The 15239-nt window shown below is 30.0% G+C and overlaps 1 protein-coding gene across 1 annotated transcript; it reads left to right on the forward strand.

Annotated features, from left to right (window-relative positions):
* The first annotated feature begins 862 nt into the window (after positions 1-862).
* Positions 863-14129, forward strand: LOC113401208 (myrosinase 1-like). The gene is made up of 10 exons (XM_026641027.2): positions 863-1020; positions 1709-1842; positions 4133-4301; positions 5539-5809; positions 6424-6559; positions 6953-7050; positions 7119-7250; positions 7664-7837; positions 11773-12017; positions 13641-14129. Exons 1-10 carry the CDS (start codon positions 968-970, stop codon positions 13792-13794), a joined length of 1566 nt encoding a protein of 521 aa, XP_026496812.2. The 5' UTR covers positions 863-967; the 3' UTR covers positions 13795-14129.
* Positions 14130-15239: the final 1110 nt, after the last annotated feature.

A 15239-nucleotide genomic window follows, 5' to 3' on the forward strand; every position in this document is an offset into this window, starting at 1 on the left:
ACACGTACGTCATATATATATACCTACATACCTATTTAATAAATATGTTTTTAAAATTTTGTGAATAATGTGTATTCAAATATAACGATATCGGTAATAAAGGTTTATCAGATATGTATTCAATTGTTTTAATTGTAATCTTTTATTTCACAATATAATATACTCGATGAATACATTTAAATACGACTGCCTGATACGACTATATATTATAATATTCAGCAAATAAAGATTAAATTATTGATTAATGCATCATAATAATAATAATAACTAATATATTCTGAAGAGCCGAGATGGCCCAGTGGTTAGAACGCGCGCATCTTAACCGATGATTTCGGGTTCAAACCCAGGCAGGCACCACTGAATTTTCATGTGCTTAATTTGTGTTTATAATTCATCTCGTGCTCGGCGGTAAAGGAAAACATCGTGAGGAAACCTGCATGTGTGTAATTTCAACGAAATTCTGCCACATGTGTATTCCACCAACCCGCATTGGAGCAGCGTGGTGGAATATGCTCCATACCTTCTCCTCAACGGGAGAGGAGGCCTTAGCCCAGCAGTGGGAAATTTACAGGCTGATTATGTATGTTTATGTATATATTCTGATGTAAAAAATAATTTGAAAGATATACGATCAATAAAATATCAATAATAGTTCTTCCTAGTCTTTTTCATTTTTATCTTAAGACTGCAAGGTAAAATCGTAATATGCAGTTCGAATAACTGCAGATAAATAATTCGCATTGAGACATACGAATGATTGATAAATACTAGCATAACACCACCACCGCCAGGAAGGAAGTAACAGTACAATTCAAATAAATCAAACGCTTTCTGATTAGGAAGTATATCGCACGTGTCGTGCGATATATCACTATGGGAAACCCTAAGTAGAAGGTTGTTCCGCGGTAAAGGTTATAACTACAAAGTTCTCTTATTAACAACTACAGATCTTATTTTAGTTAACAAAATGCAGAGCCCGAGTAGAGTCGCCCACAAAGCCGTTATTCTAGCGTGCTTCAGGTGGTTATTTTGTAATGTTTATTTATCGTACAAATAATAATTAATTCATTATAATTTTTTGGTGACAAAACTGTGTTAAGTGCAATATATTTTTTAAAAATTATTTGTTGATCACTAAGTAAAATTTCTCATGTAGGCATTGTGTGTTATCATTAAAGTGACAATGTACATCAAGTATGGGTTTAATATATTACATAGCATAAATACAAATATAATTAATCGCGTTTATCTTAGAAGCCTCCATTGTGCTAGTTATTAATCTTGTTAATGTTAATTTTACCACGCCAACTTGTTTGTGGATATATTTTAATCCGTGACACATTTATACGATAAGGAATGTTTACATCATTTGATATTATGTAATTATTAAATAATTCGTTTGATTTTCTGACACGTCGGTATGTGGTTTTTTTTTTGTTTTGCTTTTCACGTGTTTTGCGCTAATTTAATATAAAATATATATTCATATAGAATTGTAAGACGACATAAATAATATAAACATTTCTTGTGACACATACTAAGGTAAAAAGTTATTTGCATATTCGATAGCGGTAAATATTAGAGCTTGAAAGTTCTAGTTAGTTCTATTTAATATTTCTTCTTTAGAATATGTAATCAAAATACTTGTACTGTGCTATACAGGATCCTATTATTATTTTTTCGATAGTAAGGTTTTTTTTTGTTACAGCCTTTTGTGTTTAACAAAAGGAGTGAACACGTTTGTAAACGGTAATGGGCTGAGCAACTACACGTTTCCAGACGATTTTATGTTTGGAGTCGCGACGGCTGCATATCAAATAGAAGGTGCTTGGAACGAAGATGGTGAGTTCTTAAACGTTTTATAATCTTGATTTATGCTATAGTTTTGTGAAACTGAAGGTTCAATAAGATTTGGTTGTTCGGTTATTGTTTATTACCATTATTATCGTAACAGTAGTTAAAATTACCTAAGAATAGGTAAATTTAACTACTGTTACGATAATTTACATTATCTTACTAAAAATTGTAAATAAACTCCAGAGAACTGATAAAACCGACTTAAAATAACAATGCATCTGACATATGAATGCAATACGACAAACTATGCCGGATCTTAGTTTGTTTTATTTCTCCACCGAGCACAAGATCTACATAAAAACAAATTTAACATATGAAAAATCTGTAGTGCTTCCCCTTCTAGGTTTCACGTGTACTAACAAATGGACTATCTGGCTAATAAATATTTTAACGTAATGAAATTCCAATTGCTATTGGTTAATTCAAACGTTTAGTATCGGCCTCCCTTTGCAGGTTACAGGACTTGTACCAGCGAATAACAAGGCCATTTAAGTTCAAATACTTGTTCAATTATACAGCATTTCACAAAACGACTTGACTAATTGTTACATCACTAACTCCTAAAATAAAATAATTATTTCATTTGATTTAAAAATATTAAAATAAAAATAAGTAAAAGTATTCTATATTTTTTTGTGGCTTTTAAAACTTAAGATATATCTTTGAAAACCGGATCATACGAAACCTTTCCGCCTACAAAGGCCTACAAAGGTCATAATTTATTCAAAAGTTATTTTATATCTTTTAACATTAACTTTTTCGGAACGTATTTATATTTGATTGTCTAACATCAAAAAACAAAAACATAAAAAAAGGTTTAAAAAATATATGGATTATAATTATCATGAAATTGTTAACCTTAAGATGTTATAAGGAAAATATAAAAACTATGCATCATTTGCAGTATTCTCATTAATAATTCAATACGCAATCAAGCAAGAATAATAAGTCTGTTAACCGAAATATAAAATTCTAGTTTGAAAAAACATAATATCGTATGATACTGCTGTATTCATTTCCAGCGGTATGAGTAATGCAAGGTCATGGGTTGTGTTTTTATTCAGCAATAATATATTTTTTTCTAAATAATAATGAGTTTTTTCACGGAATGTCGGGATTTTTTTTTTTCTAGACACGCCTAAAGATTCTTCACCTTTACAAAATTTATAAACAGCATAAGGATTTAATAATGTTATTCATTAAATCAACAAACTAAACTAACAAATAAATCTATCCTCATTTCATACATGAAATAGTAAATAATCTTTACGATAGGTATCAAAAGGTGTGAAAAAACAAGAAAATATATATCCAGATTGAAAGGATTTATTCTTTCTTGGATAAGAAACGACACTCTAAGCAAAAATAACGATAACAAGTATTGTTTTTCTCTTTATGTCAAACAGGATATGCTTACATTCAAATAAAAAAATCCCTATAAAAATATTTAGTCTCACAAATTGTAAAGGAAAATATTTAATATGGATATTAATGGTTTAATTAGTGGTCGCTTAATAATTTTTCTTAGTATAATAATTGTATTTTTCCATCGCATGCTTATATTTAAATGTAAATATATAACAAGTTATGTATATTATATAATTTCAGATTTTGAGTTCGTAATTGTTAGTGATAATTTTATTAATAACGTAATTAAAAATATTTGAATTCGTTCCTCGTAACAACGAGTTTTAACTAAATGTCGAAAACTATTAGTAGTGCCAAGCTTAAACTTTGCATATTAAGATCCTCTGAGTTGTCCAACTTTGAGGTCATTTAAACTTAACTAGCCGCAGTGAAATTAAAATTGAACGTTTTAGACTTCTATTTTATGTGCATATTAATATAATGAACAGGTACAGATTGTGTTTTTGTTTACTTCAGTATCTGTTCAGTTGCAATTATAAGCAAAAGCATTCTATTGCTAGCCGGTCTATTTATTTTTCGCTATTATCTGAGTTCTTACGATAAAGTATTGTATGTGAATCTGTCTATAGTATATAGAATATATCTGATTGTAGTTTCGATTTTGTATGATTGTACGTGTCGCCTAGAGGAGACCTCTTATTGAAATATGAATGACTTTTTCCCCTCCGGGATAAGCGTGTATTTTACGCTCAGATCACTTTAATATATTTTTTCTTTTTGAATTATATTGAAATGTATAATATACGTATTTTTATCACGTAAACAAATAAATGTCGAATTTTTTTTTCAAGAAAATTTAAATATTTATTTGCGATGTGTATATTCATTCTGAAAACATTTGTTTTAGGCAAAGGAGAAAGTATGTGGGATACCTACTTACACAAGCATCCACATTACACGGCAGACCAATCCAATGGAGACGTGGCCGCTGATTCTTATCACAAATACAAACAAGATATAATAATGGTACAGAGTCTTGGCGTCAAATATTACAGAGTATCATTGTCATGGCCAAGGTAATCATTTTTCAATTATCAATAATACCAATTACGTCATCACGCTTGATATGTACATATATTAGCTCGGAATTAATAACTCAGTATGTAATAATATTAAAAATCCGCAATTGTTTCAATATATTCGTCACATCTTGTATATACAATACGATAAATATACTTAACAAATTTCAATGTCATAGATTTTAATAACCTAGCGTATTATTCACGTTTTCGAATACCACTTTTAGTTTCATCTAAATATAACAATCAAACTTTTGCAAAAAAAATAATATCCACCCCAGTCTAAAACCAGGTCGCTCCGACATTATTTGTAACATTGAATACAATGGTTTCCACTTTTAATGTACACAATAGTGAGTAAAAGACTTTTCTATTTACAGTACAGGACTTCTTGAATTTGTAAATGTAACTTGCGTTTCCGGGTACTCCACCCGCATAGTAATATCTTCAAATATCCTCTTTCCGATTTTGAGTATTCATCACAGTATTTGCTTGGAAATGAAATTGAGATTTGAACATGAATATTTAATTAGAAATAATCGTTTCATTCCTTTCATTGTGTCAAAATATTAAGTTTCTTTTTAAATTATTTTTTCTAATCTTTCTTTCACGTCACGTCTTTTAACACCAATATTCTACATGATTTTAATGATCATAATTTATATATTCATTTGTTTTCTCGTACAAATACATGTATATGGGAAAAAATACAATGTGAAATATTGTTATTGTGATTGTTATAGGAACACAAATGTTTGAACATTTAAGATCTTGTTTTTCCTGCATTCCGTAAAACCTGCTCTCGTATAAAATAGTCTTACAATTCAAAGTCAATTTTGTTATTATACTTTTGTACACATTAACAAGCATTCAACTGCCTTTACTACCTGTGTAGTAGCTAGGGAACTAATCAACCAGCAAAAGGATTCCCGAGTAGGGTTGGCGTCAGGCTGCCCCAAAAAGTCCGTCAAATATTTTCCATGTAGCTTTTGCACTATTCTGGACAAGGTCAAGCGAATTACAATTATGTTATTATATAAGAGAAATTTTATGTGAAAATAAAACAATAACTTCAAACTTAAATTCTTCAATAAATTGAAGGTTATGTGTTATATAAACATTATTTTAAATACTGCTTATGTTCAATTGCGTAAATTCATATTGAATTAATTCCAAGATTTCTTGTAATTGGTAACAGTTGTCGTAATAATATATTTGTCTTAATTCCAAACAGATTGTTGCCTCACGGAACGGACAACTACATAAATAAAGCGGGTGTCAAGTACTATCGCAAGCTATTCGAAGGGTTGTTGAAAGCAAAAATAACTCCTGTTGTCACACTTTTTCACTGGGATTTACCTATAACTCTGATGGATTTAGGCGGATGGACTAATCCGAAAATGGTGGATTATTTTGAAGATTATGCGAAAGTTGCCTTTATGTTGTTTGGAGATTTAGTCAAAATATGGACAACTATGAACGAACTACATCAGCATTGCTTAAATGTAAGCATTTTACTTACAATATTTTATGAAAGTTATCACGGTAAATGTAGAAGAACATTTTGAATGTTTTGAAATTTTAGTATGAAAAAAAATCTAAACACCCTAGAACCTTGACCTCGTTTTTTGATATTACGTTTTCCAGAGAATTTTCATTTCCCGAGATAGAATAATCCTTTAGAAGCGAATATTAGAGTTTTACTTCAAGACACGTATCCGCGTAAACTACAACGCTTATAACTATATGCATATCATCTAATTTTAGTTCTCAATCCGATACATAACGTTATACTGAACCTTAAGACGAATTCCACCAACACATATATTATTTTTAATGGGGCTCTCGGGAATAACCTGTCCATGTATGCACAAATCCGGCTATACAAAATCATGCCAACATAACGTTGCCTTATATGTTATTTAATAGTACATCACATACCAGCTATTTATAATAATTATGATAGATCGATTTCTTATATAACTAATGGCATGTTTAAAATGCATCGACGAAGAGTACTCGTAGTTGGTTTTTACTATTTATTTTACCTTATAAATTGTGATGCGTGTTTAACCAGCTTGTTTTATTAAGCTTCAATAACGTCGATCTTTTTTTTCAGGGCTATGGCAGCAACTATTTCGTGCCCGTATTAGAATCGCACGGAATTGGTGAATATTTATGTGCACATTACATGCTGTTGGGACACGCGCGAGCTTATCATTTGTATGATAAAGAGTTTCGACCGAAACAAAAAGGTTTTCATTACGGACTTTCCTTTATATGTATTTTTAAACAAGGCCCATTTTTACGTCATAATAATAAAATGTTACGTAATTAATAATTGAGTGTCGAAAAGAATTATTTAGCTTTTGTTATTTTTAACTTATTACAAGGAAAATGTTTTACTAAATAAAATTGAATTCTATATTTTCTTACGATTTGCGCTAAAGGAAAATATTATTGAGTTTACTTGGAAATTTAATAAAAACTGTATATATGTCACTGTCACGGAAATTCCACCTATTTATGGAGGTGACCGCTGGGCATTAAGATTTAATGGGTTATATTATTAAAAAACCTACTCGTTCTTGTTTATTACTTTAGATCAAGATTAACAGCAAAGTTATTAGGAAATTTATAATTCGCAGGTAAAATAGGTATAACCTTAGATGCGTTTTGGGCGGAACCTAAGGACAGTAACAAAAAAGAGGACCACGAGGCCGCTGAACGGTATCTGCAAATGCATGTCAGTATTATTTTTAATTAAAACTTTTTATTTAAATACACGATTTTTAATATACTTTATTATTGCAGTTAGGGTTATACGCCCATCCGATATATTCTACGGAGGGAGATTATCCGCCAATGATTCGTGAAAGGATAGATAATATGAGTCAACACCAAGGTTACCCAAGATCGCGTTTGCCAAATTTCACTCCAGAAGAAGTAAGTATAATAATGTACTAACCGTGAATGGTAATACAATGCATTATACTATAAATGATGTATAGTCATTATATTATGAACTATTAATATAGTAACAGAAAGTAAACATCCCTTTGCTATGCAAAGTTTTGAAGTTGTACCACCACGCTACCCCACTTTATGTCGATGGATAAGTGCAGCTGTTAGATAGAAATCCTAATACATTCAAAATCACATTGATTGATTATATTATTTATTATTATTTAATATTTCATTGTTCTGACATTTGAAAGAACACACAGCATTAAGAAATCATTCCCTAAATAGCATTTATATTTAGAATCTTATCTATTATTAAAATTAAGGAGCAAAGCCATACTATAATTAAAAAATCAAAGCGAATGAATTTTATTTATAAAATATCAATATTTCAGGTCGAGATGGTACGTGGTTCATCAGATTTCTTCGGTCTCAATCATTACACATCGTACTTAATGTCCCCTTCAACTATGGAACCCACTTGGAAAGTACCTTCAACAGATCATGACACGGGTGTGAAAATAGAGCAAAATCCGAATTGGCCCATTCCAGGAGCAGAGTGGTTATCGGTATGACTTCTATATATATAATCATAATCTTCTATATATATCTATATATATAGTTTTTTTTTATAATAATTTCGAATAAAAAACACCTCGAATTTTCCTAAGAAGTTTATTAAGATTTAGATCTTATTTCGCAAAAATGAAAACTGGATTTAGTTGCCAAGGTGAAACAAAAAAATCCATGCATTAACACAAAATAAAATATAATATCTAAAAGTGTGTGTAGAATTTCAGCTCAACCTGTTGGGTAGACTTAGTTTAAAATTTTATATTTAACCACTCAGGTGAACATGACAAAAAAAAAACTGATCCTAGGTTTTAATCAATGATTATGTCATTTCGAATATTTTTTTTTACTATTGACAAAATTTGTAGACCAACCATTTTATTTTATTACGATTTGTTTTATAACATTAATGATTATGAATATAAATATTATCCTTTATCTAATATTCAGCATCTTATAATATATTGTTAGTCTCTAGTGAAGTATTAATACACCCATGAAATATACTTACATTTGCTTAAAATACACTAAAGCTTCCGCCTCATCAAAGAAAGTGGCATTCTTGGTAGAATCTATTTGAACAAAATATATTTTCATTTCATGTTTTCGTTTACAAACGTGTGTACATCTGTTATGTTTTATTCTGTATAAACATTTCCATTTGACAAGGATCTTACAACTTTGTTCATCTCTAGAGGAATATGTTATGTCACTGTGGACAGTAATTTTCTTTATTGTGACAAAGTACTCAACTATTAACAACCCGCATTTAAGTTTTTTTTTTAATGTTATATGTAGGCGGACTGGCAAATGGGCCACCTGATATTAAGTTGTCACCACCGCCCATATACATTGGCGCTGTTAGAAATATTAACCATCCCTTACTTCGCCAATGCGCCACCAACCTTGGGAACTAAGAAATTATGTCCCTTGTGCTTGTAGTTATATTGACTCACTCACCCTCCAAACCGGAACACAACAATACCAAGTATTGCTGCTTGGTGGCAGAATATCCGAGTCATAATTTACTCATTCTTTATGTTATGCATTCTTGTCACGTTACACATCCATCTCAAAATTCTCATTTCAGCTGCATCCATCATCTTTCTTTTTATGCAATATTGAAATCCATCTATTACGAATAGTCCTATTATTCATTTATAACGTATCATTTTAAGTTTAAGTAGCATTCGTTAAAATGTTTCGCTCTCATGTCCTATCGCCATTTCAACCTACGTTAATGCCCTTTTATCGTAACCATCTACCCGAATAGATTAAAAAAAAAATAGAAAGACTGCCAAAATCGCAAAACAATCAATCTACTCATACCAAAACAAATAAATACGATCCCAAAAACAAGAATTAACATTCACAGAAAATTTAAGATATTAGTTTACGTCGTCATTTTCAGTGAAGGTTGTTACTTTACCGGATACCATTAAAATAGTTTCAATCAACGAACAAAAAAAAAATTGAAAATGTCAGAGATAATTAGATTGAGTATTGATACATTAAAATTTTAAATTAACCTTAAACGAATAGGAAAAGGAATTTATACGAAAAAAAAAAACGTTAAACAAGTTTATGTTTAATCTCGTTACGATTAAAAATACATCCATTATCTCACGTACTACATATATTAAAAAAAAAAATAACTAAACTGTGTATTGAAGGTAATTACTTCCTCCTTTTTATGTACATTATTTTATTATAATTCGGAAGTTATAAATTTGGTGAAATAACATAAAAATATACTATAACATTAAGATAAAACTTATATATTTTGAGTGTATTTTCGTAAACAACACCTTGAAATTTACAATCTACTCATAAAATTGTTTAAATTAACAAGAAAATAAACATACATCACCTGTTGACTCTTCGAATATAGTTACATATTGGTTTCTTATAACTTTCTAGAAAACTCCATATTGTATAATACATATAGTTTTTGATTTAACAACCAGGTGCAATTTAATGTTCTATAGATAAATATATTTATTAATATAAGAATTAATAACATTAAGTGCTTAAATATATACAAATATGAATTAAAAAATACAGTAACTAACTGTATAAATTTTGACCGCGTGGAATGGTGGCAAGAATGCTAGCAACATTTCCCCGTTGAATCTAATTCCGATCCTCTGGGCTAAAAACGAACCAGCCCTCCTGTCACCAGTGGAGGCAATAAGTCGAGGTATTATTACTATGCTTTACTTTACTTTTTTTTTTCTACAGATACATACAATACAATAAAAAATGCTAGAAGATTAATTTAACTGTTAAAAATGGAAAAAGTGTATAACAAACATCATACTTATTTATTTCGTTTCGCTTCATTTGAGTTAATTTTTTATTTGTCTGAGTTTTCCATAGAGTTACATTTGCTATTGTCAAAAGGTTTCAATGGAGAAATATTAATAGTGCATATTGGTAGCGCACAAGTGCACTTTTCGAAGCACGGAAATGTAAACACTAAAAACTTCCAAACTCATTTTTAACATTTGAAGTAAATACTATTTATCTACCTTTATAGCTATAAAGGTAGATAAATAAATGTTTACATGGTTTTTTTTTTTAAATCGTAATATTAAGAAGTATTTTTATTCTTATAAGTTGATTTTTTTTAAATTTAATTTATGAAGTATTTATTTTTTTAAGGTTCAACTAGAATTTATGTGTTGATTCCATCACAGATAGGTAGAGATACCGAATACACAAATATAAGATTGTCTTGTGTAATTAATTCGACGTATATCGCGTGTGCCAAACTTGTTTTTTAGGGTTCCGTATTTTCATTTATTTGACTTAAAACCATTTATTGCGTCAATAAAGATACGGTTTTTACCTATGAAAAAAAGAATACCTAATATTATACGATACCTCCATTGCGCAATTTATGCTCGCCCTTTGAATTTTTTTTTAAAAAGACAAGTACCTACAAACTTGTTTACTACCTGATTTTTTTAAGTAAATGCCGTCAATTAAGTAGTAGGTACATGTGTCTGTATTTTTTGCTCGATAGTAATTAAACTTTTAATTGTAAATACATGTTATGTCCGTAATGTATTTTCAATGCTAAAATAATTGTATTCGTACAGATTTATCGTGACGCGGCCATCATATTTGGTGGTTACTATAATTTAACGTTTAACTTTACAAATTAAAGTTTAACTAAAACCTCTTTTTCCGACTTAAAAATAATGAAACTTGGTAACAAAAGTAGGTTATGAAATATATCTTTAAAATTCTTCTACCAATTGCGCTGTGTTTCTCGAATCTTATACCTTTTTTTATGTACCTGTTTGACTAACACTAATTTGAATCACGCACTTACTCACTAGCATATAGTAGCATCATCATGGAGATTAGCTCACGGCAATTAAAATATAACTTTAATCGGATCAAATGAATGCAGCGTGGACCTTAAAAAGACAGTCTATAAATTTGAAATGTCTATTTCTTGTAGCTTAAACTAGATATTGATAGACGGACAATAAATGTACATATTTCCCGAATATTCCCTTATAATAAAGTTTAAAGACTACCTAACAAGGTACTTTCGATATAGTTAAACCCGTTGGTAGTAAATTCAAATGTGGCAGCTTCATATTGTATGTATGAAATTATGACTTTTTATTAGGTCACGTACTAAGTTTCAAACCACAACTTAAAAGCATTTTGCAAAATTCAACATAAATAACCAACATAGTAGATGAACTGTTATTAATTTTGTGTTCTTAGTAAATATATGTATGTAATGCGTTTGAGATTAACGATTCTCTATCATATAAGGAATTGTGAAATAGGCATGTCAAAAGTACCACTAGGATTGTTAAATGTCATAATGTGTTATATCAATAAAGCAATTGAATTCGTTTCCATTTTATCGTTAAATAACGATAATAACATGATTATATTGTTCTAGGTCTATCCTCCTGGTTTTCGAAAACTCTTAAACTGGATCACGAAGAGCTACGGAACAAAAATACCAATAATAGTAACTGAAAATGGTGTATCAGACTTCGGTGGTTTGACAGATTTTGTGCGGGTGTCGTATTATAATAAATATCTATATCAGCTACTATTAGCAATGCATGAAGATGGGTGCAACGTTGCGGGCTACTTTGCATGGACACTAATGGACGACTTTGAATGGACGGATGGATACAAGTAAGTGGTTTTATTAATTTAATTTAACATACAATTTTGATGTACATCAACAATTTAAGCCTGTCACTAATATTTAAAACCAGTTATAAAAATATTTTGCTTTCAATACTTGGTGGTAGGGCTTCGTGTAAGCCCGTCTGATAAGGTACCACCCACTCATCATATATCGAAACTGTATCCTATGTGCCATATATTCATTGAAAATTTCCACGAGATTTACAAGCTTCACCTTATTGTAATATGTTAAAAGTTATAAAAATGAAAAAAAAATGTAAACCATTAGACGTACATTAACGTCTATAATTTTAATTCCTTTTTCAAAATAATTCGAATGTTGTTTTTTTTCCAATGTAACAATAATATTCGATCGCGGAAACGAATTATTGCTACAAATTATGATAATTAATACATTAATTGACTTCTAATGTTTTTATGTATGTAACAATTACAATATTACCGTGACTCACGATCGATCATTGCTATTCATACATAATTGTTTGCATCCGGTTAAGTTTAATTTGATAGTAAACATTTTTTACAAATAAAAATTTGTTTGGTTGAACTCGCTAATCTGAGGAAGCATGGATAGCCCATTTATCTAGGAAGGTTTACTTAGTGATAGGGCTTTGTGCAAATCCGTCTGGGTAGATACCACCGATTCATCAGATATTCTACGGTCATGAAGCAATATTTGGTATTGTTGTGTTCCGATTTGAAGGGTATTGAGCCAGTGTCACTACAAGCACAAGGGATATAACATCTTAGTTCCCAAGATTGATGGCGTCTTTGTGCGGTGGTGACCACTTAATATCAGATGGCCCATTTGCAGGTCCGCCCACGATTTAAATAAAAAAAACGTACCATCTCGTTACGTCTAATAGGAGCGATTGTTTTGCAAAATATTCCTTGACGATTGATCATCATCAATGAATATTTTGCGAACACGCAGGTTTTTTTTTCCTTTTGAGAGCTTCCATTGCGAGCACCGCGTAAACGGTTAAAGTTTTGCAAAAAATATATAGGTATGACATAATTGTTTTTGAATTTGAATTCCGCAACGGTATATGTCTTTCATCTAAAAACTTAAAGCCAACCGGCTCACTGTAACCTTTTTTTGTGATAATCAAATTTGTTCTGAATTAATTTATTATTTTCGAAGGTGTTTTATAAACATCATATTAATCCTTATCCAAACATATAGAATATCCTTAAAATTGCCCTTCACATCATTTGATTTCAATGAATATCTTACGAAATATTATAGTTTTAAAATACCTCCACAACAAAATAATCAAGTAGTACTAAATTATAGTTGCCTAGATAATAAGATTTTAAGTCCCAGTACTCTTACCTAACGTTGAAGTTTCAGTCTTACTGATAATAGCGTGATGCACCTAAAACGGCTCCTTAGTGTACTTAGACCACAAATCTTCTCAACTTCTACGCGGACGAAAAGCAGGCAAAAGCAAGTAGTTTTATCAAACAACAAAATACTGATATATCGCTCATAAAATTTACCGGAGCACAGCAATGCAATTATAACTACAGAGTGCACCACGCACAAAGCCCTGACATCAGTAAAATTTACTATTTACATTTCATATTCATATTTTTTATTTTCAGAGTCAAGTTTGGTCTCTTCCATGTGGATTTCGAAAGTCCAGACAAGACCAGAACGCCGAAATTATCTGCTCTAAATTATCATGAAATTGTTCGCACACGAAGAGTTAATTTCAACTTCATTAAAATACCTTCATATAAATACAATGATTTATAAGTTTATTATCAGTACATAGATTAAAGAAATAAATCTCGAAGGATTTGGAACTGAGAATCTTCCTTCCATTTCGCTGCAGACTGGCGAAAAAATTCTTCGATTTTTTCGGAGACATAATCTAGATTTCCTCACGATGATTTCCTTATTGAAAAGGGGAAAAGTTGAATTGTAAGCTCAAACTATTGATAAGAAAGTTATTGAACTCACGACTTACGATCAGAATCCTCGAATACTAACGACTGAGATTATTTGAAATCTATGTAGATTAATTAAATGTGTAAATAATTTATTTTATATTAATAAGCGTGTGATAAAATAAAAATTGTTTGATGTTATATACTCTTTTATTTAAATGTAATTTTTTTTTTCACAGAATATAAGTAACTTTATATTACCACTAGCTAGTTGATACATTTAAAAAAATATTATAATACATTCAATTATAAATATACTTCACAAAAATAGCAAACACAATCCTCTCTAAATGTTTTGTTATAATAATATTGAATATATTATAACAAGTGGCGGAATTCTAAATAGACTAACCTAGCAGTAGCGCCCGGCTGTAAAATTTTGAAGGTGATATTTGTTTCCGTGTCGTGTTCTTTGAATTTTAATTAGTTTAATACAAACACGTCGTTTCAAATGATCTTTATCATAGACACCAAAATTGTTCTGTCACTGGACATATTTGCTTATATAACTCTGAACATATGATACATAATATATACCTACATAAATAGATAACAAAAATAGACAAGCAGAAATTGTTAATCCCACCAACATAGTAGAACATAGCAGGATTAATAGTAGGATTACATAACCCTACTGGCTATTGGGCTTCCTTTCAATATGAAGAGAAATTTTTGAACTTATTCCACCAAAGTGATTCCATGTGGCTGATTTTCATTGCACATGTAGGTTTCCTCGAAATGTTTCAAAACCGAATATCGAAGAAGCTTCAATTCTATAATTTAAATTTTAGATTGTTTTTTGAAATTATTATTATCGTTATTATGATGTTTAATTTCACAAATTAATTATTTACTTGTTCTGCAATTTGTATTTTATTTCTAATCTACTTACTACTATGTCATTTTAATTTATTTTTTTCTATTTGATTCTTTAATCATTCATTGTCAATAAATGTATAGAATCAAATGTCAACGTTGTAAATATAATAAAAATTCAATTATTTTTTAATCTATAATTCAACATTTTAGTCCGTATTTTATTTACATCGTCCATTCTAAGTCAAACGAAGTATACTCGGTAATATTATATTTATTGTAATTCACATGTCATATAATCACAATATTAATTCAAGATCAAATCAAGTTTCGTGTTTGTTAATACATAAGTGCCTTTCCTCCTTTCTTTCCTCTTGACCACTGATACAGTACTGTCGAAAGGTCGGACACAATAATAAAAATAATCATATTAGT

The sequence above is a fragment of the Vanessa tameamea genome, chromosome 7 (assembly GCF_037043105.1).
Source record: "Vanessa tameamea isolate UH-Manoa-2023 chromosome 7, ilVanTame1 primary haplotype, whole genome shotgun sequence".
Taxonomy (NCBI): domain Eukaryota; kingdom Metazoa; phylum Arthropoda; class Insecta; order Lepidoptera; family Nymphalidae; genus Vanessa; species Vanessa tameamea.

Bases quoted from the DNA above. Each gene is read 5' to 3' on its own strand.
- LOC113401208 (XM_026641027.2), top strand. From the start codon at position 968: ATGCAGAGCCCGAGTAGAGTCGCCCACAAAGCCGTTATTCTAGCGTGC. The intron at 7,051-7,118 runs GTCAGTATTATT...TTATTATTGCAG, and splicing joins AACGGTATCTGCAAATGCAT to TTAGGGTTATACGCCCATCC. The intron at 7,251-7,663 runs GTAAGTATAATA...TCAATATTTCAG, and splicing joins CAAATTTCACTCCAGAAGAA to GTCGAGATGGTACGTGGTTC.